General features: G+C 47.8%; 1 protein-coding gene across 5 annotated transcripts in view; it reads left to right on the plus strand.

The window, feature by feature from the left end:
* ASB1 (ankyrin repeat and SOCS box containing 1) overlaps window positions 1-23,923 on the plus strand; it is a 105,893-nt gene extending 81,970 nt beyond the window's left edge. For 2 of the 5 annotated variants that reach the window (XM_077155597.1, XM_077155594.1), the window contains exons 3-6: window positions 8,777-8,918; window positions 10,973-11,275; window positions 16,962-17,347; window positions 18,605-23,923. In XM_077155597.1, the coding sequence (XP_077011712.1) occupies window positions 8,777-8,918; window positions 10,973-11,275; window positions 16,962-17,347; window positions 18,605-18,732 (959 nt within the window). In that variant the 3' untranslated portion in view covers window positions 18,733-23,923. Of the gene's footprint in view, window positions 1-6,853; window positions 6,942-8,771; window positions 8,919-10,972; window positions 11,276-16,961; window positions 17,348-18,604 lie in introns of those variants that run through there. The other 3 variants (XM_077155598.1, XM_077155596.1, XM_077155595.1) reach the window with 2 other exon arrangements.
* Window positions 23,924-24,129: the final 206 nt, after the last annotated feature.

The raw sequence follows: 24,129 nt of genomic DNA on the forward strand, positions 1-24,129 counted from the left end.
TTTAAAAACATTGAAATCATGCAAAACACTTTCTCAGATCATAAAGGAATGAAATTGGAAATCAATAATAGGCAGAGCACTAGAAAATTCACAAATATGTGGAGGCTCAACAACACATTCTTAAACAACCAGTGGGTCAAGGAAGAAATTACAAGAGAAATCAGTAAATATCTCAAGGTGAATGAAAATCAAAACGCAACATATCAAAACTTATGGGATGCAGCAAAGGCAGTGCTAAGAGGGAAATTTATTGCCCTAAATGCCTATATCAAAAAAGAAGAAAGGGCAAAAATTCAGGAATTAACTGTCCACTTGGAAGAACTGGAGAAAGAACAGCAAACTAACCCCAAAGCAAGCAAAAGGAAAGAAATAACAAAGATTAGACCATAAATAAATAAAATTGAGAACATGAAAACAATTGAGAAAATCAATAAAACCAGAAGCTGGTTCTATGAGAATATCAATAAGATTGATGGGCCCTTAGCAAGATTGACAAAAAGAAGAAGAGAGAGGATGCAAATAAGTAAGATCAGAAATGTAAGAGGAGACATAACCACTGACCCCACAGAAATAAAGGAGGTAATAACAGGATACTATGAACAACTTTATGCTAATAAATACAACAATGTAGATGAAATGGACAACTTCCTAGAAAGGCATGAACGATCAACTTTGACTCGAGAAGAAATAGATGACCTTAACAAACCAATCACAAGTAAAGAAATTCAATCAGTCATTAAAAAGCTTCCCAAAAATAAAAGCCCAGGACCAGACGGCTTCACATGTGAATTCTACCAAACATTCCAGAAAGAATCAGTACCAACCCTGCTCAAACTCTTCAAAAAAATTGAAGAGTTGGGAAAGCTACCTAATTCATTCTATAAAGCCAACATCACCCTCATACTAAAACCAGACAAAGATATTACAAAAAAAGAAAACTACAGACCAATCTCTCTAATGAATATAGATGCAAAAATCCTCAACAAAATTCTAGCGAATCGAATCCAGCAACACATTAAAAGAATTATACATCATGACCAAGTAGGATTCATCCCAGGTATGCAAGGATGGTTCAACATAAGAAAATCAATTAATGTAATACACCATATCAACAAATCAAAGCAGAAAAACCACATGATCATCTTGACTGATGCAGAGAAGGCATCTGACAAAATTCAACGTCCTTTCCTATTGAAAACACTTCAAAGGATAGGAATACAAGGGAACTTCCTTAAAATAATAAAGGGAATATATGAAAAACCCACAGCTAATATCATCCTCAATTGGGAAAAACTGAAAACATTCCCCCTAAGATCAAGAACAAGACAAGGATGTCCACTATCACCACTGTTATTCAACATTGTGTTGGAAGTTCTTGCCAGAGCAATTAGACAAGAAAAAGAAATACAAGGATCAAAATTGGAAAGGAAGAAGTAAAACTATCACTGTTTGTAGATGATATGATACTATATGTCGAAAACCCTGAAGAATCCACAGCAAAGCTACTAGAGCTAATAAACGAGTACGGCAAAAGGGCAGGTTACAAGATCAATATTCAAAATTCTGTAGTGTTTCTATACACTATTAATGAACAATCTGAGGGGGAAATCAAGAAACAAATTCCATTTACAATTGCAACTAAAAGAATAAAATACTTAGGAATAAATTTAAAGAGTCAAAAGATCTATACAAAGAAAACCACAAGAAACTGTTAAAAGAAATCACAGAAGACCTAAATAGATGGAAGGGCATACCTTGTTCATGGATTGGAAGACTAAATATAGTTAAGATGTCAATTCTACCTAAATTGATTTACAGATTCAATACAATACCAATCGAAATCCCAAAAACTTACTTTTCAGAAATAGAAAAACCAATAAGCAAATTTATCTGGAAGGGCAGGGTGCCCCGAATTGCTAAAAGTATCTTGAGGAAAAAAAACGAAACTGGAGGTCTCACACTGCCTGACTTTAAGGCATATTATGAAGCTAAAGTGGTCAAAACAGCATGGTACTGGCATAAAGATAGATATATTGACCAATGGAATCGAATAGAGTGTTCAGATATAGACCATGTCATCTATGGACATTTGATTTTTGATAAGGCAGTCAAGCTAACTCACCTGGGACAGAACAGTCTCTTCAATAAATAGTGTGTAGAGAACTGGACATCCATATGCAAAAGAATGAAAGAGGACCCGTATCTCACACCCTATACAAAAGGTAACTCAAAATGGATCAAAGATCTAAACATTAGGTCTAAGACCATAAAACAGGTAAAGGAAAATGTAGGGAAATATCTTATAAATGTTATAATTCGAGGCGGTTTTAAAGACCTTACACCTAAAGCGAGAGCACTGAAGAAATAAATAAATAAATCGGAACTCCTTAAAATTAAATACTTTTGCGCATCAAAGAACTTCATCACGAAAGTAAAAAGACAGCCTACACAATGAGAGACAATATTTGAAAATGACATAACAGATAAAGGTCTAGTATCCGGAATTTATAAAGAGATTGTTCAACTTAACAACAAAAAGACAGCCAATCCAATAACCAAATGGGAAAAAGACTTGAACAGACACTTCTCAAAAGAGGAAATACAAATGGCCAAAAGGCACATGAAGAGATGCTCAACGTCCCTGGCAATTAGAGAAATGCAAATCAAAACCACAATGAGATATCATCTCAGACCCACCAGAATGGCCATTATCAACAAAACAGAAAATAACAAGTGCTGGAGAGGATGTGGAGAAAGAGGCACACTTATTCACTGTTGGTGGGAATGTCAAATGGTGCAACCACTGTGGGAGGCAGTTTGGCGGTTCCTCAAAAAGCTGAATATAGAATTGCCATACGACCCAGCAATACCATTGCTAAGTATCTACTCAAAGGACTTAAGGGCAAAGACACAAACGGACATTTGCACACCAATGTTAATAGCAGCATTATTTACAATCGTAAAGAGATGGAAACAGCCAAAATATCCATCAACAGATGAGAGGCTAAACAAACTGGGGTACATACATATGATGGAATATTATGCAGCTTTAAGACAGAATAAACTTATGAAGTATGTAACAATATGGATGGACTTTGAGAACATTATGCTGAGTGAGACTAGCCAAAAATAAAAGGACAAATACTGTATGGTCTCACTGATATGAACTGACATTAGTGAATAAACTTGGAATATTTCATTGGTAACAGAGACCATCAGGAGATAGAAATAGGCTAAGATATTGGGTAATCGGAGCTGGAGGGATACAGATTGTGCAACAGGACTGAATACAAAAATTCAGAAATGGGCAGCACAATACTACCTAACTGTAACACAATTATGTTAAAACACTGAATGAACCTGCATGTGAGAATGATAGAGGGAGGAGGACTGGGGACATAATGAAATCAGAAAGAAAGATAGATGGTATAATCTAGGAATGCCTAGAGTGTATAATAATAGAGACTAAATGTACAAATTTTAAAAATGTTTTTGCACGAGGAAGAACAAAGGAATCTCATTATTGCAGGGTGCTGAAAATGGATGGTAACTAATATTGTAAAATGTCACCTTATGTGTGAGACTAAAGCAAAAAATGTTTGTTACGAAATTTATATTTTGACTAGTGCATGTCCTAATATAACTTAGATAGTTTGATTGAACACCATAAATACTTGGAATCTCAGATAGGACATGAGATTTTCTTGGTTTGTCCAGAGTAATGCCCCGATAAATCCCAGAGTGATTCGATCAATGAGTGGGAAAGTATTTGCAAAGCCTCCTTCAGGGAATGGTGAGAACGGGGAGAAATGCAACTTCCCCAAGTTGAATTCTTGGTATTCTCACAAGCAGTGTGGACAACCAAGGCTATAGCCTCAGCCCCCTGTCTTGGGGGTTGTTCATTTGAAACTTAACCCCACAAAGGATAGGTCAAGTTTACTTAAAACTTAGGCTTAAGAGTCACCCCCAAGAGAGCCTCTTTTGTTGCTCAGACATGGCCTCTCTCCAGCCAACACAACAAGCAATCTCATCGCCTTCCCCCTGTCTACGTGGGACGTGATTCCCAGTGGTGTGGACCTTCCTGGCAACATGGGACAGAAATCCTATAATGAGCTGAGACTCAGCATCAAGGGATTGAGAAAAAACCTAGAATGAGCTGAGACTTAACATCAAGGGATTGTCAAAACCTTCTTGACCAAAAGGCAAAAGAGTGAAATGAGACAAAGTGTCAATGGCTGAGAGATTCCAAACAGAGTCGAAAGGTTGTCCTGGAGGTTATTCTTATGCATTAAGTAGATATCATCTTGTTATTCAAGATGTAATGGAGAGGCCGGAGAGAACTGCCTGAAAATGTAGAGCTGTGTTCCAGTAGCCATGTTTCTTGAGGATGATTGAATAATGATAGAGCTGTCACAATGTGACTGTGTGATTGTGAAAACCTTGCGTCTGATGCTCCTTTTATCTAAGAAACGAGTAGAATATATGGAATAAAAATAAATAATAGGGGGAACAAATGTTAAAATAAATTTAGTTTGAAATGCTATTGATAAATGGAAATGAGGGGTAAGGGGTATGATACGTATAATCTTTTTTTTTCTGTTATTGTTTCATTTCTTTTTTTGTTTTTTATTTCTTTTTCTGAATCGATGCAAATGTTCTAAGAAATGATAAATATGTAAATATGTGATGATATTGAGAATTACTGAATATGTATGTAGAACAGAATTATGTTTTTGTTCTTAATTTTTTAAATTAATAAATTTTTTAAAAAACTGTGAAAACAGTAAAAAATAAGTAAAAAAAAAACTTTATAGGACTTTATCCTATAAAGCACACATGTTCTCAATAATTTCACATCTCTACCATCATTTCATGGCTGCTTGACAATCCTTTGTGTGATAATTTGTCATAGTTCATTTATCCAGCCTGCCGCTGCTGGGCTCAGAGGCCATCTGCCCTGTTTAGCCATAACATCCAAGGCCACCGTTTCAGCCACCCTCCAGGCCTGCCCAGCCTAATCCCCAGGGCTAAGGAGCTGGACAACACCCTCCGGCTTGCAGCCCTGCTCCCCTCCTGGCCAGGGCAGAGAAGGAAGGTGGGTCCCCAATGTGGGAAGGGTTGGGAGGAGGGGGACTGGCCCTGGCTTTCCATCCTCAGTAAAGCCATGCTGTAGTGCGCATCCACTGCCTTGGGCCTTCTGCCCACGCCTACTGGCTCTGAGGCTTTCTCTGCATTTCTGAGGAATTTTGTGCCTTCCAACAACCCTTCAAGGTGGGTATCTTCAGCCCCATTTTGTAGGCATGGAAGCTGAGGCTTGGAGGAGCTGCTCCTTGTCCATGTCACCTGGGGACTGTCCTCCCTTTCCTAGGACAGCTCCTATAAAGGGGCTCCCAGTGGAAAGCCCAAAGGGGCAGCCTTTGTCCCTGCGCCCTGCCTGAATAAGCCTGAGGAGCACTGGCTCTTCCTCCCTGCAGGCCAGTGCAGAGTGGAGAGGAACTGAAAGACATGGCCCAGACCCAGGCCAGCAGGGGCAAGGAGAGGAGAGTTGGCCATTCCCAGACCCTGAATAGGTGTTGCCCGCTCCCTGCAGTGGGCCCTGGAGATGAGCTGCCAGCCTTGCCTAGGGCCTCCAGCGGGGGCAGAAGTCCCCTGTGGGCTCAGGCTGCTCCCAGTACCCGGGTCTGTTTCCGAGGGGCCTCGTGCTCCCTGCGGTGGGGAGAGGGCAAGGAGGTGACCAGGGAGTGGTTAAAGGTGAAGGCCCCTCCCCAGACTTCCTGACCCAGAAAGCCTACTGGACATTTTTGCTTTCAAGATAGTGTTAAATGAGCACCCAGGGAGCAGCCTCTCTCACCCATCTGAGCATTTCCTTAGGACAATGCTTAGAAGTTTTGATCAAGGACTAGGAAGCTTTTTTTTTTTTGGCATGGGGAGGCACCAGAATGAACCCACGTGTCCGCCATGGCAGGGGAGAACTCTGCCACTGAGCCACCGTGGCCGACTGGGAACATTTATGCTTTGGAGACCTGGCCAAATTATCCCCGGCGGGCTTGGGCTAGACCCCAAGGAGGCTCACAGGGACCCTGGCTGTTTTATTCTGGAGACATAATAGGTGGGCGCTGGGGGGCACTGGAGGCAGTGGGTGCCCCTAGGAGTGGGAGGAAGCCACGTGGGGTGGGCAAGGTGAGGGGCTCCGGGGCAGCCCAACTCTCCACTCTGCCTGCGAGGCCCGTGCCCTGTGGATGCACGGCTGACATGGCATTACGAACCCCCGTGGGCTGTGGGGAGCTTCCGAATCCAGCACTCAGTGAGCATCTTTGCAGTGGAGGATATTTTGTGGTTAAGGAGACGGGCGTGGGACAGGATAGGGAAGGTGATCCACACCCTCGGGGCTGGTCACGCAGGGCAGGCCAGAGCTGGGACATTACTTCCGGAGGCAGGGTTCTTCTAGCCGACCCTGGGCCACGGACGCCCAGGTTGCCTGGCTCAGGGAGGATTTGAATTTGCGCGACCCTGCTGCACCTGCGAGGAGCCCCACCCATAGCTCTGGCTGGGGGCCCCGCCCACGCTGCGATGGGCGGCCACGTCCCGCCCAATCAGAGTTCTCAGGGTCATGCAAATTAGCCCCCTCCCAATCCCTTGCCTCCCAGCGCAGGTGAACCTGCCTTTCCCAAAAGGCTCTGCGTACTAGGGAGGGCGCACGTCGTCTGGGAGCCAGCCGCACGTCGAGGCCGGGCGCCCTGCGCCAGGCACCGGAAGCCCGTGGGGGAGGCCCGGAAGCGGTCGCCGGCCGCGCTGCTTCCGGTCGGGGGCGGGCTCGTGCCGGGGTCGGCCTGGGAGGCTGCGCCGACCACTGGAGGCCGCAGCGCCCATGGCGGAGGGCGGCCGCTCCGACGGGCGCCCCGGGGCGGACCTACAGGCCGGAGCCCGGCCGGGGCCCGCAGGTAACGTGTGCGGCTGGGGCAGCGGGGCCGCGGAGCCGCCGGGGTCGGGTCGGCGCGGCTCTCAGGGCGGGGCGACCCGGCCGAAGCCCGAGCGCCTCGGCCTCCCGCAGGCTGCCTGAGGGCCTTGCATTCTGACGGCCAGTCGGCTGCTGGCTTCGGCCTTCTGTCCGCGTCGCTGGACTTGGGGCAGGATCCGGCGGCTCGGAGCGCGCCGAGTAGACGGGTCCCAGAGGGCCGACCCCGGGAGGGGCTTTCTCCCGCCGCGCTCGCCCGGGCTGTGAGGCGGCCCCTCCGCGGCCCCACGTGCTCGGGCTGGGGCAGCGGTAACGCCGTCCCCGGCCTTCCGGTCGGTGACGCAGCATGTCCGGGGCCCCTGGCGCGCCCGCAGCGGGGGCAGCTGGAAAGGCCGCAGCCCGCCCCCCAGGTGTCCCCTAAGGGCCCCGCCGCGAACGCTCCCCGCCGTGCAGGTGTCAGTAGGCAGGGGACGGGGGTGTTTAGCCCCTGGGCCTCCCACGGCCCCGGGAGGCCAGAGGGCGTCGGGGCTCTCGGGAAAGAGGTCGGGAGGGTCTGAATCCTGAGCGTCGGGATAGGAGAGGTTCGCCCTGAGGGCCGCGGTCCTTCTGCCTCGCCCGCGCCGCCCCCGCGCCGCCCCCGCGCCGCCCTGCACCTGCCGTCCCGAGAGCGGCCCAGTGTGGGATTAGAGGCGGCTCTGGCGCGCGGAGAGGGTCCCCGGCGGAGCGCCGTCCTTCGCGCCCGTGTGCGCGGCAGCGTGGGGCTCTTTACCCACGCACCTACCTGTGGAGTTATTTTTACAGAACTCCTGCTTCTTCAGGCGTTTATTTTGTGCTGTTGTGTAAAATGAAGAGCTCAGTGTTTCTGGGCTACTCGTTTCCACTCTCACTGACGCCCATTCATCATGTTGTTTCTACCAGGGTCTTTGCTGGGCAGTTGATTCTGTTTGATGTATTTATCTTATTATTGTAATGTGAGAGAAGTTTTATTTTAGTGGGCTAGGGCTCTTCTCAGCCCTCCGACTGAAAGAAGCACAAACTTATTCTCACGTATTTGTATATTTCCAAAGTAGAGTATTTTTATCATATCTGAAATACAAATCCCAAATAAATTTTTTAAACTGTTTTATTTATTTGGCAAAGTAGAAAATTTCTCTAATGTTGAATCTTCTCATCTAGGTTCATGGTTTGTTTTCTTCCATTTATTCTAGGCTTCTTTACTGTTTTTCACTTTTCTGGTCTTCATTATATGGGGTTGGCTTTACATTTATAAGTGTATGTGTAATACATTTTCCTTTTTATTGAGATGAAACATGCATGGTCAGGTGCCCCTGTTGGGAGGTGGCAGCTCGAGGAGTTGCGACTTAGGAGAGCAGCCTGCGGCCGGGCCTGGCGGCCTGTCCAGGTCACCAACAGTAGGGTTGTGAGGCTGTTCAATTCTGCCGCCTGCCTTTTTTGTAATGTAAACGCTGATATTTTTCCCAACTCTTATGCTCTGGGGTTAAATTAGAGTAATGGTATGATGGATGAACTTGATGCATATTTTTTATTTCAGCCCGGTAGTGATTTACTTAGAATCTTGTGTCTGCAGTAGGTTTAATTCATTCTCCCCACTCCGACTTTGTCAAGACCTACTATCAGGCTTGCTACGGGAAGCGTCCTCCCTTTTCTGTGCCCTGGGAGTTTCTTTGGCACCCGAATGATTTGTTTCCAGGGTTGAAAGGACCCACGTGACTGGGGGAGGAAGGGCTCATGCGATGGCCATCCAGTGGTGGACGGGGCAGGGTTTCCCTGGGCTGACAGGAGCCCCTCTCTTCAGTGCAGGTCCCAATCTGAAGGAGTGGCTGAGGGAGCAGTTTTGTGATCACCCACTCGAGCGCTGTGAGGACACGAGGCTCCACGACGCGGCCTACGTGGGCGACCTGCAGACCCTCAGGAGCCTGCTGCAGGAGGAGAGCTACCGGAGGTGAGCCCTGCTGCCCGGCCAGCTTCGTCTGCACGAGGCTGAGGCTTTGTGTGTCCTCGCTCGTCCGGGCCTGCCGGTCTGTGTGGGAAGCATTCCTGTCTCTGGTTTGCAGACGAATATCCTGATATTTGGAGGAGTGCTGTCAAATTTTAGAAACAGGGAGGAAAAGAGAAACCAGGGAAGCATGGTCAGATTGTAGGAGATGGCCAGGTGGTGTGGGCAGGGGCACCTTCCTTCAACCCTGGTTCTACCCTTGACCTCCTTTTTGTTCTCTGGCAACTTCTGGCCCTCTCTGAGCATCAGCTTCCTCGGTGTTACTTCTGAAGGCAGCATTGTTGTCCTCTTCAGTGGTGGCTCCACCCACTTGCCAATCTCTTGTGGCTCTTTGTCCTAAGCTGTCCTTCCAGAATCACCTCCTTGATTTTACTTTCATCTGTGTGCCCTGTGGATCCTGCCTTCCTGCCGAGTCCTGATGTCCCATACTGTCCCGAGCTGACAGGAGCCCCTCCCTCCGTGCAGGTCTGGGGCCCTGTCCTCCCCGGCTCCTCAGGCGCTCAGCCGTCTCTCCTTACCCCTGGGGTTTGCGGGTGCTGACCTCGGGGTTCCCTTGGCCCGTGGTACCCTGCCCATTGTCAAGTCCTGCCAGTGTTTCCAAACCAGCTCAAGCTCCTCCTTCCCAGCAGCATAGTCTTGCTGTCCTCCTACCCCCTTGGACTTCAGGAGCAGCAGAGAGCCTTCCTCCTTCCTGGGCTGGCCGCTCTGGGTTTGCACTGCGGAAGCTGGAGTCCCATCTAGATTTTAAACTCCATTCTCTTTCTGGGTTTCTGCCGCCCTTCAGGACTAGGGTGGCCGTGTGTCGACAGGAGAGAAGCCTGTGTGTCGATAGTGAAACCAATTCTCTTAGGCTACCACTTTGGTTAGTTTTTGAGAGGAGGATTTCTAACAAACTAGGAATATGTTTCTTTTCCTTTTAGTGTCTTAGTATTATTTTATCAGAACAGATATCTTTTTAGCCTTAAATACTCAGAAATAATTGGCTGGAGTACACTGTGAAGTTTAATGTGAATGACTTAAGCCCAAGGAAAGCCTGAATTAAACTAGCAGATGGGACGGTAGGATAAAGCAGCGTTCAGCTCGGTCTAAGAGCCAGTGTTTTCATGCCACTTCTCTAGGCCCTTTTCCCCTTTCTTACATTCAGGCTCAATGAATCTGCTCGTTTGCTGACACTCTTTTTCTCTTGCTAGTTATTTCTCTTTGGTGCTGAGTCCTTGGAGGGTCCCTTGGCCTTCAAGGCCAGTGGAAGACAATGCGCAGCTGAGGAGGAACCCTCGAGTGTTTGTTTGGGGAGATGCTGCCCCGTGCAGTTTTTTGGGTCCCTGCCCCCACGCTCTGGATTTCTGAGCCTTGTTAATTCTTAGCTGCGTTGGAAGCTTGATGAGAGGAACCATGCCTCCGTGGTGGAATTGGGGACTCGTGGCCATAGCACTCCTTGGCAGGAGTCATGGTCTGACTGTCCCTGTGACTAAGGCCTGAGTCTGCAGGGTCCCTCTGCTGCAGTTGGCCAGTGTGTGGCTTCATGCCGGCCTGCTGTTCCTCCAGGGCTGTCCTTTGTGCTATGTCAGAGTCAGAGGGACCCTAGTGGTCCCTGAGGCCCAGAGGGAGGCCCACCCTCAGGCCTTCCCAGGAGCTGGCTGGCGAGAAGGGCTGTTTGGGCCTCACTGCAGCTTCCCTGTCTAGTGTCCCACCCAGCACCCTGCACCCTTCCCTGGCACAGGCCTTCCTCCACTGCAGAGTCAGTGCTCTGGACTGCCCATCAGGAAGTCTGGGTTCTGGTCTTCGCTCTTGCACTGGTCAGGCTGCCTGTCTTGGGAAGGGGCTCTTACAGCCTGCCCTGCCCCAGCTGGCAGACGTGTGAAAGCACTGCAGGAAGCGGGCACCTGTGGCATTTTCCCCACCTGGAGGGCGGACGGTGTTAGTGCGTGCCGTGTTGTCTGTGCCCTGCCCTGGAGCCCAGCTTGCCTGCACAGCCTGGCGCCCCTCTGTTCTGCCTGCAGCCGCATCAACGAGAAGTCTGTGTGGTGCTGTGGCTGGCTCCCCTGCACGCCCTTGCGAATTGCGGCCACTGCAGGCCACGGGAACTGCGTGGACTTCCTCATCCGGAAGGGGGCCGAGGTGGACCTGGTGGACGTGAAGGGGCAGACGGCCCTGTATGTGGCCGTGGTGAATGGGCACCTGGAGAGCACGCAGATCCTCCTCAAAGCTGGCGCGGACCCCAATGGAAGCCGGCACCACCGCAGCACGCCCGTGTACCACGCCTCGCGTGTGGGCCGGGCTGACATCCTGCAGGTGCTTATCAGGTCAGTGCAGCCCCACGCCCCCTCCCAGGCCCAGCGCCCAGCTTCCCGCCCCTGCTGCCTGGGTCACACACTTCTCTCTTGAGACTTAGACCTGCTGGAGGATTTGTCTGATTTTGTCCGTCTTTGCCAAGAGCAACGTCTTCACTTTATCAGTGCTATTATTTTCCTGTTTACCGGTTCCTTTGTATCAATTTTTATCTTTATTTCTTCCCATTTTCTTTACTTTTGCTTTGTGATTCTTTTTCTAATTTCCTGAATTGAAGGCTGAGTTTGTTTTTTTCTTGGTTGATAATGTAAGCCTTTGAGGTTGTTAATTTATTTTTGAGTATAGCTTTGGCTGTACCTTTAAGCTTTTTCCTTTTTTAAAAAAATAGTTATAATTGAAGATGATTTCCTCTTTGTCCTTACAGTTATGTAGGAAAATGTTTTAATAAAATACTTCTGATTTTGTTGTGCGTGTTCAGAGAATTTGGACCATATAGTTTCCACTTTAAGGATTCTTTTTGTTTGTTTGTGAGTGTCAGAATGCATGGTTGGGGAACCTGAACGAGATGCATGACCGTGGGTGTTTTGTTGGCAAAATATAATACATTAGTCTCTATTATTCAAATTCTTCTTCTGTTTTTAAACTTTTTGGCCTTTTGATCTGCCCCAGATTTAGAGAAGTATTTTGTCTCTAGTCTCTGCTGTGACTTGTCAGTTTCCCTTGTACTTCTGGCAGTCTGTTCTGTGTATTTTGATGCACTTTGAGCTCATGAAAGCTCTTGCTTGTGGAATGTGCCCATCATCAAAACAAAGAGGTGCTGTTGGTGGTGTTAAAGCCTGCTTTACGTGGCGTTATGTGATGATCATTTTTGTCTCTGTGGGTTCAGTTAGGTTTGTGTGTGCTCTCCTTTATTATTTTGTTTTTCTAGTACAGGTAATGTTGTGACCGGAGCCAATGTTAACCTTAGCCTGTTTCTGACTTTCTGTTTCATGAAGTTCCTGTATTATTTCCTTTATTTTTATCTCTTTTGTTCCATGACCTATGTTTTCCTTGCTTCTTCTTCTCTTTTATTGTTTTAGAAAGTTCACAGACTTATTTTAATTGTAGTGATGGTTACCGTAAATTTTTTTCTTTACCTCACCCAGATTGGTTTTTCATATCTCCTTGAGAAACTTTCATCTTAAGGCCCCACCCTTGGGGGCCGCGTTGCTTTGGTTGGACTAGGCACACGCAGTTCGGGAAGCCGGGTCTCGGCCGCTTGGTTTAGGGCTGCAGTCGGGGCGGGCCTGAGAGCCAGACCTGGCGGTCCCTCGCCCAGTGCAAAGCCAGGTTTGTACAGTAGGCACTGAGAGGGCAGGTGCTGTGTGCCCAGTGGAAGGTTCAGGTTAGGTGGGCGTGGAATGGGTGATGGGAAGCAAATGAGGGAGATATATTGTGGCGTCAGCAGGTGAGAAAGCTGTGAGGCTTTCTGTTTTCTTCTTTTTGAGAATTTCTAGCCTCATAATCTAAGCCACCCCAGTGCCATATCTTTGCATTTTAGAGACTGTGAGTTTTTAATTTGGAGACGTTTTTCAGTAGGATCAGTCATGACTTTGAACTCGGTTTCAGGATCTCTTTGGGCCTTTCGGTCAGTTGGTGATGCACAGCTGCCATGACCTAAGTGCAGGCTCTATTCTCAGCTCCTCAGAGGCCCAGGGCCCCAGGAACCGTGCTGGGGAGGCCGGCTCCCTTTTTCTCCCCGGGCACAGGCAGGTGCCAAGAACACACAGGAGTCCACTGAAGACTTCTCTGTTCTGAATTCCCAGATAATTGACTTTTTGGAAAGTAAAAGTGAATCTAAACTTACCTCCTGCCTTACCAATGCCATTTTTCCTCGTGGACAGCGCTTGCCTCTGTCACTGTTGTCATTTGCTTTCCTGCTGTAAGTTAAGTAACCTTAATCTTGTTACTCAGACATTCCCGATATATGTTGCTGATGCTAAAAAAGAAGGAAAAAAAAAAAAAGGTGAGGAGTGCTATTTCTATATGTGCAAAAGTTCTCTTGATTTATTGATTTGTCTCCTGTGGTTCTCTGCCAGCAATATTAAAAGCACTGTGGGAAATTTTGGAAAATATTCAGGATTAAAATGAACTGGATCCCATCCAGTATGCTTTTATGAGTGGATGAAGGGCTTTCTTTCCAACAGCTCAGCTAATACCAGATTGTCATATTGCCCAAAATTACAAACATTTTGGAAGATGTATCCCTAAGAATAAGGAGAAAAAAATCACTGTTTGAGATCTAGTTCTCCTTTTCTTAATTGGTTGAATGTGTGTAACCCGAGGTACCAGTTTCTGTTTAATATCCGTATGTGTAGTAGGATGTTTCTCTCAACAGACCTGGGACGTCTTGGAGAGCGGGTGGTGTCTCCCTGGGTTGTGCTGGACGACGCCACATGGCGTCAGGGTGGAAGCTCGCTGTCCTGTGAGAGCGTTGGGCCTATGCGGCCTCAAAGCAGCAGGCTTAGTGCCAGGGGGAAGTTACTTTGGGCCCTGGGAATGGTGTGGCGTGATGTGGAAGGGAACAGCGATGAAATGTGACTGCTGGCTGTGACCATCTGCCAGCCAGGTCTCTCGGGTGCACCTTGGAACCGGTGCTGTTCTGTCTGCCTGGACACGTGTCAGGTCCGTGACTGGTGCTGGAGAAACTCAGGAGACGTCACGAGACCGGGGCCGGTGGAGCACAAGGAGACAGGTGCAGGCTGCCCAGCCTCACCCTCCCCAGACAGGCTCTGTGCACACCATGGGATGAGGTCAGCTCCCACCACGTTTTGGCCTGTGTATAATTCAGGGCATTTTCACTTCGTTCACTGGTACACTATTTATTGGGGTAGGGGAGGCAGCCAGGGAGTGGGATGTGCATGAAAGTAGACTTGAGGGGAGGCAGGCAGCTCCCGCTGTACCCTGCCCAGCTGTGTGGCCAAACGACCTCACGGTGCCTATGACTGTGTAACTCTGAAATTGCTGGAACTAGGGCCTGCCCCTGTCGTTCAGTGCACAGCCCCATGTAAAGAAGTGGTAAAGGGCCAGTCTTCACAAATGAACTGTTCTGTTTTTTCTTCCTCACATGGTGTGGATGAACTGTCATAGCCTCTCTCAGTATGTTCAGAACCTATTTTTTGTAAACAAAAATGAAAAATGTGACCGTGCCAGCAACCCCTGGTATTTGCCTAGGTGCATGTGGAAATCCTGGGTATTTGGGGACTGGTCACAATTCTCTTTGGCCCTTTTTGGAGAGACGGCTGTATTCAGTGCATGGAGAGGGGAGCTTTAGGAAGCAGCAGAGAGCTCTGCAGCCGGCACAAAGTTTAAACTCCTGGGGCAGGAAGCAAGATGAAGATTGGGGTACAAATTGGCATCAGGGTAAGAGTGAGTCATAGCTGTGTGCACCTGTTCAGATAGAACTGTTGTGGTGAGGGCACTAACCTATGCCAGAAATGGATTTTTCTGAAAGTAGTCATGTGATGGTAACTTTAAGTCCAGATAATTTACGAAATTCAGTTTACAGAAAAAAAAAAAAAAGACTGAGTGGTAGTAATACAGTTTTTCTAGAAACTCTTTTTTGTTAAAAGTTAATTTTTTTTTTAATTTAGGATAATCCCTAACTTACAGGAAAGTTGCAAGTACAATACAAGTCACTTTCTGTGGCCCATTGGTGAGCAGGCTGCAGGCACAGCGCCTCCTCACACTCACGGGCTTGAGTGGGCTGCCCACCGGCTCGTCTGGAAGCCCAGTGCCGCCGCCACACCAGGAAGCCCCTTCTGGATGCAGCCGTCTGGTTTGCAGGTCCCCTCAAGCCTCACCATTGTGCCAGCGTGTTCAGTTTGGTTGATATATCTCTTTAGTCTCCTTTATTCTGGAATAATTTCTCAACCTTTTTCCTGGAATTTCATGTTTTTGGCACTTTTCAAAGATTAGTACAGGCCAGTTTTTTTTTGAACATTTTTTTAAATTATGAAACAGCGTATACACAAAAAAAACCAATAAGTTTCAAAGTATATTTTAACTAGTAGTTTTAGGCATTTTTCAAGTTTTGGTTTGGGTTACAGTTCCACAATTTCAGCTTTTTCCTTCTAGCTGCTTCAAGACACTGGAGACTGAAAGAAATATCAATATGATTCAGCAGTCGTACTCATTTGTTAAATTCTATTTTCTCTGTAACAACTCATCCATCTCCTTTGATCCTTCTCCCTATCTTTAGGTATATTTAGGCTATGCTCATTCTAACTCTTTCATGTTGAAAAGGGGTGTTGACAGTATGGGATTGGAGGATGAGACTAGTTGATGCTCTTGGGAGATGTCCCTAGTAGGTTTCAGGACTTACCTGATCTGGGAGCCATCTGGAGGTTATAGGTTTCCGGAAAGTAAATTTAGTGCGTTTGGACTGGGGAGACTCTAAATTCTTGATCGCTTACCAAGAATTTGTGTACCAAGTGCAGAGACAAGGGCAGGTCCTTTGTGGGGGCCTTAATTTGCATTTTAGTTATAATGAATGAGGCTAAGCATTTTTTTTTCATACTCTTAAGAGCCATTTGCAACTGTTCAAAAATGGCAAAGCTCATTTTTCTGTAGTGTTTTAGGAGCTCTTCATATATTCAGGATTTTAATCCTTTATAACATTTTCCCCATTTTTAATGTTTTATTTTACTTTGTTTATGCTTTCCTTTTTTACTGTGCAGAAATCCCTCTTTAATTTTCATATTAAAAACATTTCTGTTCCATATCTTGAATTACAAGTAGGAAAATTTTACCTAGAGATTTTCTTTATATGTTGATTTTATAACTTGCTCCTTTAATAAATTCTCTCATTGCTTGTTAGGCCTTTTTGTTTTCATTAATTATTTAGAGTTTTCCAGACATACAATCATATCCTCAGAAAATGAAGAAAGTTTTACCTCTTCCTTTTCATTTCTTATATTTATCTAATGTTTTCCTCTTGTGTGAGTGCACTGGCTAATATTTTCAAAACCAGAATTTAATAGCAGGGCAGAGAGTGGGTGTCTGTGCCTTGCTTTTGGCTTTAGCTGGAAATCCTCTAGGTTCACTCATTAAGACAGTGCTGACTCTGTGATGAGGAAATACATTTTACTATTAAGGAAATATCCATTACTTTCTGTTTTGTGGGTGTTGCATAAGTGTTGAGTCTCATCGAATGCTATTTTTTTTTTTTTTGCATCTATTCAGATGATACCCTCCTTGGTTCTGTTAATATTTTGAATTATGTTAATAGTGTTCCTGGTATTGAAACTGACCTTCTGTGCTTGGAGTAAACTCCACGTGGTTCTGGTCAGCATGTGCTATTGGATTCTCTTGCTAATATTTTATTGAAGATTTAAAATTGAACTTCACAAATGAAATTGGCTGGTAGTTTTCCTTCTGGCTTGGCATGTGTCAGGATTTTTGGATCATTGTTGTGCTGATTTCATAAGACAAGATATTTTCAGTAGCCTTGGGAGTTTCAGATCTCTCTGTCTCTTTTTTTTGTCGTTGGTGGTGGTCTTGCAGTTGTGTAACCGCTGCCTCCTCTTGCCAGGGGTTATGGTGCTGTCTCGCATCTGGGGGTCTCTGCTGGCTCCACAGCTCCCAGGTTTGAGGTCCGTCTCCTGGGCGGCCGTGGCCTGGTGGCTGACCACGGCCTCACTGTCCCTGTGTTCCCTGTAGGTACGGGGCTGATGTCGACGTCAACCACCACCTGGCTCTTGAGACACGGCCGCCCTGGTCCCGGCGGCTCACATCCCTGGTAGTGTGCCCGCTGTACATCAGCGCCGCCTACCACCACCTTCAGTGCTTCAGGCTGCTGCTCCAGGCTGGGGCCAACCCCGACTTCAACTGCAACGGCCCCGTCAACACGCAGGGCTTGTCCAGGGGCTCACCCGGCTGCGTCATGGATGCTGTCCTGCGACACGGCTGCGAGGCGGCCTTCGTGAGCCTGCTGGTAGATTTCGGAGCCGACCTGAACCTGGTGAAGTGGGAGTCCCTGGGCCCAGAGTCACGAGGCAGGAGGAAGGTGGACCCCGAGGCGCTGCGGGTTTTTAAGGAGGCCAGAAGTGAGTGGCCCAGGTTCACATCTGCCTTGCTGTCTGTCTGTGTCAACTGAATGAACCAAGACATAGCCTTTTTTTAAGAAAAGACTCCATCTAAGCACTGGGCCAGATCTTGGGTTAGGACTAGAAATTTCCCAGAATGGTCTTCCAGATTGGTCTTCTCTTTTTAATTCCTAGACACAAAGAATTGATATGAGGCTATAAAAATGCAGTTCTTATTGTTCCTCGCATTATATTCTCCTTACCCTTTTGTTCTGCTTTACGACCACAAATTCTTAGAGAAAAGGACTTCTCTTACACAGGGTTTTTAAATGGTGGCTTACACCTTGCATCCTCTCAGGTCCCTCACCTCCCCTTCTTCAGCTCCACTTAAATAAGATTCTTTGGATTGTGTGATATCTAATTTTATTAGAATAAAGCTTGCATTTTGCTTATTTACAGAGAAAGATTTCGCTAAGTAACGAATAGTGAGAGGGTTGGGATTTGATCTGAAGCTTGGTCTTGTTTGTCACAGACTCCCTGGGACTTGGAATTTGACTTCGTGTACCCTCTGTAGGCTGGGCACACCTTTTGAGGCCCCCTGCCTGGGTCTGGAGGGCATCTGAGCTGACAGTCTCTGCCCTGACTCTTTACCTCTCACAGGACTTCAAGTTAATTGATTTGTAATCAATTACAAATTAACTTCAAGTTAATTATTACTGGATTTACCTAAGCCAGTCCATTAAGGGATGCTTTTCTTTAGCCTTCCCAAAATAGTTGGGGCCATTCTGAGAGAATAAGACCCCTTGTGTTTGTGAGCATTTCACTTGCCATCTTCTTCACTAACTGAGGCAGAGGCTTGGGGAGGTTTTTCTTGACCCAGAGCAAATTGGCCAGCTTGCTCTCCTTCCTACAGCTCGGCAGTCCCCCCTCAGGCTCAGTGCGGAGGCTGCTAGAGAGAGGGGTCAGGGCTGGTTGCTCACACCTCCTGGGCCATCAACAGTCAGCTTTATTTCTTTGCCTAGGAAATTGAGCATGGTTGGAGGGAGGAGAGGCTGCCGCATTGAGCAGATGTCCAGGTTAATGAGGAAGTGGTGAGGGTGTCACACCTGGGAGGACTAGGTAGCAAGACCTTCCTTGCCAGATCCCGCTCTCCTCCCCAGCAGATCAAGGTGTCGGTGGTGAGAGTGTGGAGTTCTGTTAGTCGAAGTAGCCTTTGTCTTTAGAGTTCGGGTAGTAATTAACCTTTCTTCTTCTTCTGTCCCCCTCCTGGCGCTGCAGGTGTCCCTAGGAACTTGCTGAGTTTGTGCCGTGTGGTTGTGAGAAGAGCCCTTGGCAAGCACCGGCTTCATCTGGTTCCCTCCCTGCCTCTGCCAGACCCTATCAAGAGGTTTCTGCTGTATGAGTAGGATGAGTCCAGCTGTTGTCGGGATGGCGGTGGGGAGGAGGGCGGTCTGCAGGAAACATTGGTGCTGCCCTTGTACCCTGTGAGCTGCATGCTGGAAACCCCTGGGTCCTGTTTGACTGTTGGGAGAGAAGACATGGCCTGTTCTCATGGATTGAAATCCCGTCTCAGGTGCTTGGGTAGTGGGCAGCTCTTGGGTCATTGCCAGCTGAGTGGCTCAGACAAAACTTAATTGTGTTCTCTCCACGCCCCTTGTTTTGGGTTTCCACAGTTGCATGTTAATGAGATGGGCTGTGAAATGTGTGCAGGTGTGGCCAAGCTTAGAGGCCTGCTAGAGGGACCCTAGCACTTTCCACGACTGCTTCTACTTACGTTTCTACTTCTAAATTTTATTGTTTGATTAAAGCCTTCTGATGAATATCTGGGAGAAAATGGAGTTCAGTAAAATGAAGTAGGCAACAGAGATGCAGTTCATGAATTTGCTAGTTTGTTTTCCCTGCTACTGAGGTTGACACATGGCATTTGTCATACATGCACCCCTTCCTTGGCATTTTAGAAGTCTCTTCTTGTGGTGAGAGTGGCATGGTATGTCTTCATTCAGGGGTGGCTTCCTCGCCACAGAGATCGACTGTGTTATTGCCAAGTCAAGACGTGCATTTGTTCACAATCTAAAGCGTTTTAGTGTGAAGTTCCATAATGCTGCCCCGTCTGATGCCTGACCGTGCCTTGGCACACACTGCAGGTCCCCTGAGTCCTCGGCCATTGCACTTTAGGGTACTTCCAGACAGTGACTGGCTTTAGGAGGCCCACGTGAACTAGCCAGTAACTGACTGCCTCAGTCGGACCAAGGACCGTTCGAACAGCACTCACTGCCAGTTCTAATAGGGGAGGACAGCCCAGAACACTCAGCCAGGGCCTGCACGGTCCTGGGCATTCAGTCATTGGTGTCCAGTGGACAAAACATCTGGTGGTGATGGCTTGCTCTTCATTTTGGGGGTCTAAATGCCTTGATCCCCAAGTCTAAGGAAGGCACAGCCCTGGGCAGAGGCTTGCTGCCCCGCCTGGGGGTGGTGGTCAGTGAGAGATACCTGGGCTAGCATCTCACCATCTTGGCTGGGTGCACAGAGCTGCTCCCTAAAGGAATCCCTCTCGCACCTGTGGCTGCGTGCTTGGCAGTGGCTTCAGAGCATTCCCCAGGTAGCTGCTGTTTGCGGTGGAATCACATTTCGTTATTTGAAGCCTCTGAGGACTATTGTGTGGATCCAGATGATTCTAAACTCTGAAAGTGTTAGGTGCAGATTTCAAATCTGTGCTTCAATTTTCTGTAATAATTTGTAACAAACTATTGATACTTTGTGCAGTTGGACATGATTGTGCGCTTTTGCTGACCAGACAGGCAGTGCCAGCTGCACACTCATCGTTTCCTGCAGCTCAAGGGCAGCATTGTGACCAGCCCTGCACCTCGCATAGGCCGGAGTCTGTGCTGGGTGCCCAGGCTGCTCACCGGGTACGTGGGGAGGGCCGAGGAGGAGATGCAGAAGAGAAAACGCAGTCCTTTGAGGCCTTGGGTCACTTGAAGGGATGGCATTGTGAGCTGTGATAGCTGTGCGGACACGGGCTGGTTCCCGAGGCCTGAGATTGGGCTGTGTGGCGCTCCTAAGGAGCTGGAACCAGATTGGCTGGGCTCATTCAGAGTTTGCAGCCTGGACAGGGAGGGCCTTGGGGCCGGGTCATGTTGAGGTCAGGAAAGTCCAAGTGCTGGAGGGGCATCAGCCAGGACAGGGGTTGGGCATGTCCTCTGAGGCACTCCGGGAAAGGGGGCCGCAGCGGGGCCAGTAGCTGTGGGACGTGGGGCTTAGGCTGGCTGTAGGGAGGGGTCTCTGGGCTTTGAGCCGCCCGTGGATAGAAAGGCCTCTGGAGGGGACTCAGGAGGTGTGTGAGCAATGACGCCTCCGCTTGGCATGGCTGAGAAAGGCGTTTCAGGTGTGGCCAGTTAGGTTACCTGACTTCAAAGCCCTTCCCAGCCCTGAGTCCCTTCTTTCTGCTGCCTTCTGGCTCAGGGCAGACCAGGAGGTTTTGTCCAGCGGTGCCACGGCACTGTCAGTCCGGCCGCTAAGAGCTTTCAAGCTAAGGACCAGTCTCCCTTGCCCTGCTGTGGTGGCACAGACAACTCTCTCCTCTCTCGGACCTTCCTGATGGGTTTCCCGGGATTGCTGCCAGCGAAGGTCCCCACCTGCTGGCGGACACTTAGGCAGACACAACCCAGGCCCAGCCTGGAGTGCCGTCCTGCTTCTGGCCCAGTGGATCAGGTGTGGGGCATTTTTCTGGGGACTGACCATTCTTCTGTGGTCTCTGTAGAAGCAGTGGACTGAATTGACCTGTCATAGCTGGCTCATCAGCAGGGAGGTAATGTGTCTGGGAGAGGGTGAGCCAGGTCCTAGGGCCCTCTTCTGGCCTTCCCTGGAATGCTGTGTGCCCAGGGCCTGTCTGTAGGAGTCTAGGGCCTCAGTTTCTGCAGAGGACAGGGTCTGCTTCCTTTTTGTTCAACCAGCCTTTGCTTATTTTGTTTTTTTTTTTGGGGGGGAGGGAGTCCAGCAACTTTGAGGTCAGTCTTATTTTTGAAACTTCGTGTCTGCCAAATATGAATCCAGAATCAGTGTGGATAGCTGATTAAGGCCATTCATACCTTTTAGTGATATTTCCTTCACTAAGGGCCCCATTCTTTTGTCAACAGGGATAGGATACAAAAAAGTAGAGGAGGGTATCTGCCTCCTTCTGAGTACTCCATAAAATCCTGTCTCAGCCCTGGGATGCCCAAGTCCCCGCTGGCAGGGAAATCTGGTTGTTCTTGATGAGGCGGTTGGCTGGCTGGCCCCAGAGCCCCTCCCCAGGGGAGGCGGTGTGAGAGAGGTGGTCCATCCCAGGGCTCTCTGACCCCTCCTAGGGGCAGCTCTTGACCTTGGTGGCCTGTGGCTGCTGCGAACTGAAGGGCTGGGAGCCGGGTATGTTGGAGAAGCAGCTCTGGCTTCCCGGGTGGGGTTCAGACATACTTCTAAGAGCTCATCAATGTCACCATAGTCTGTGCCTTTTATAAGTTATTTATTTATTTATTTACATCCTACTTCATTAAGAATGAAAAGGGGTTTAAGGCAGTGATGTTTGTTTTTTGGTGTTTTGTTTTGATATTTAAGTTCAGTCAAAATGCACTTCTTAAAATAGGTAAATTTAAAAAGAAAGGACAGTTAGTAACTTCCTAAAGTTGTATGCATTTCTGTTATCAGCTTAAGATGTGTAATTTTTTTTTCTTCCACGAATGAGTTCTTCGAGTAAAAGGCTCATGGGGAGATGGAGAGGCAAAGGGCTGAGCATGGGGAGCAGTGAGCCTGTGGGAACTTACTTAGAAAGTCACATTTATTTCATGTAATGGATGGTCTTTTATTCTGAGATTATGTCCTTCCTACTTTTTAAATATTAGTTGAAAAGATCTGTTTGTGTCACAACGATGAGAATAGAGAGTGAAATTTTTGTTTTCTAAGATGCTCTTGGTGGGCAAAACAAAATATAGCCTGCCCTTTGTTAATCCCCACATTTTTTTCAAGTTTGCTAGACTCTGAAATCCCGTTGCCAGGGAAGCACAGGTGTGGCTGCTGTGAATGTTTACATATTGTGAGGTGTTCTCCTTGGAGTGTTTCATAGCCATTGCACTGGGAAAGAGACGTGCGACTCTCCACTGTGTGGTGTCAAAGAACAAGTTCTGTGACCACCACGTGCAGTTTTAGTCCTGGCAGGGACAGACTGAGTGTCCCTTCTGTGTCGGGCCTCAGGTACTCTCACAGGGGTTTGTGTGGCCTTCTACGTGGGGACTGGCCTTGACACAGGCCCCGGGACTGGAGCCCTGCCTGAATGTTGGTGAGGGTGCTGGAGGCAAGGCTCTGCTTCTGTCACCTGGCCTGCCTGCCGGGCACTCAATGACTAGTCCTTGGCCCCCAGGTGTCTGGACTCCCCACCAACCTGTAGCTCGTGCCTGGATGCACCTCACTTGGCCACATGACCCATTACTCCCTCCTTTGCCCACTTACTCCTCACTTCCCTTCTCCCTCCTCCAAACCTGACTTCTACAGTGAGGAATAAAATACTTGACATGCAGGCACAAATGATTCATGGCATTCCTGTCCCAGGAGAATTCTGCAGTGGGGAGCAGATGTGCAGAATGTACTATAAATTCTATGCAGAGAATAGGGTAGGGAAGTGGTGGCAGCCAGAGGGGGGTGACTTTTGTTGCCTTAACACATAACTGCTGAAATGCCTGGGATCCTTTCTTTTTAAAAGTTGTTTTGATTTCAAGATCTCTCAGTATACCAAGTTATGTAGAACATACGTCATTCCAGTTTGAGTCTGGTAGTTGCACACAGCTCTCTGGTATGTATGAAATCATAGGCTGCTGCTGTAATTTAGCCTGCAGTGTCTGCTTAGGTCCCACTGCTCCTGCTTAGTGCTGGGCACAGAACGGGTGACAGTGGGGCCTGTGTGCCTGGAGATGTCTGAAGAGAATGCGGCCACCCACCGTCTGTCTTCTGCTTTGGAAGTGAGCATGGGTTTGCTCGCAGCAGCTGGGACGGGGGTTTTGCCTTAGTGCTGAGTTGAGAGCTTTCAGTAGGATGGACATCTTTGATTTGTTACTGTCATTTTAATAAATGTTTTATTCCCCTGTAAGTATCCCCAAATGCCTTATTTTTGTTGACTGTTTATCTAATGGGTACACATGTTGGTCATGCAAAATCTGGGTTTGCACATTTCGAGTAAAAGTAACCAGCTCTCTGGAAAGTTCCAAATGATTAGAGAGAAGGACTTGTCTAACCAGGAATCTTCAAACTACTCTGGACTCCAGGGAGGTACCCAAAATGTTCCACAGGTTTAAATTGCCCAAGGGGCCTGTCTTACTTAGGGAGGTTTCTGGTTTGAAGGGTTGGGTCCCTAAAAGTGGTCGAAACCCATGACTTTCATGCCAGGTGACATTGTCCCTGCTGTGCTCTGTGGGGTGGGAAGGTGGTGCAGAGAGGAAATGGGCAGGAGAGTCGTCTCTGGTCCCTTGTCACATGTAACTTGTTTTGATGGTGGGAGGTTGAGATGTGAAGATTTGTGATGAACCTAGGAATGAATTAACTAAATAAAGACACTTATTTATTCATCTTTAAGTGACTCATAACCTGTTTTCTTTGGTGTTATTTCAGTTATTTTCTTAGTCCTCACACCCTGAAGCCCCTATACTCCTCCTCCATTGAAAAGAAGGCTCCTATCCTAAGCTAACTTAGTTTCTCTCAACATTAAAATAGCTGCATTTGTGTGGCAGAGGTTTACAGTTTTTCCTTACGATCTGTTTTCTCCGTGTGTGATAGTAGAA

This window comes from Tamandua tetradactyla, chromosome 3 (genome assembly GCF_023851605.1).
Source record: "Tamandua tetradactyla isolate mTamTet1 chromosome 3, mTamTet1.pri, whole genome shotgun sequence".
Lineage (NCBI taxonomy): Eukaryota > Metazoa > Chordata > Mammalia > Pilosa > Myrmecophagidae > Tamandua > Tamandua tetradactyla.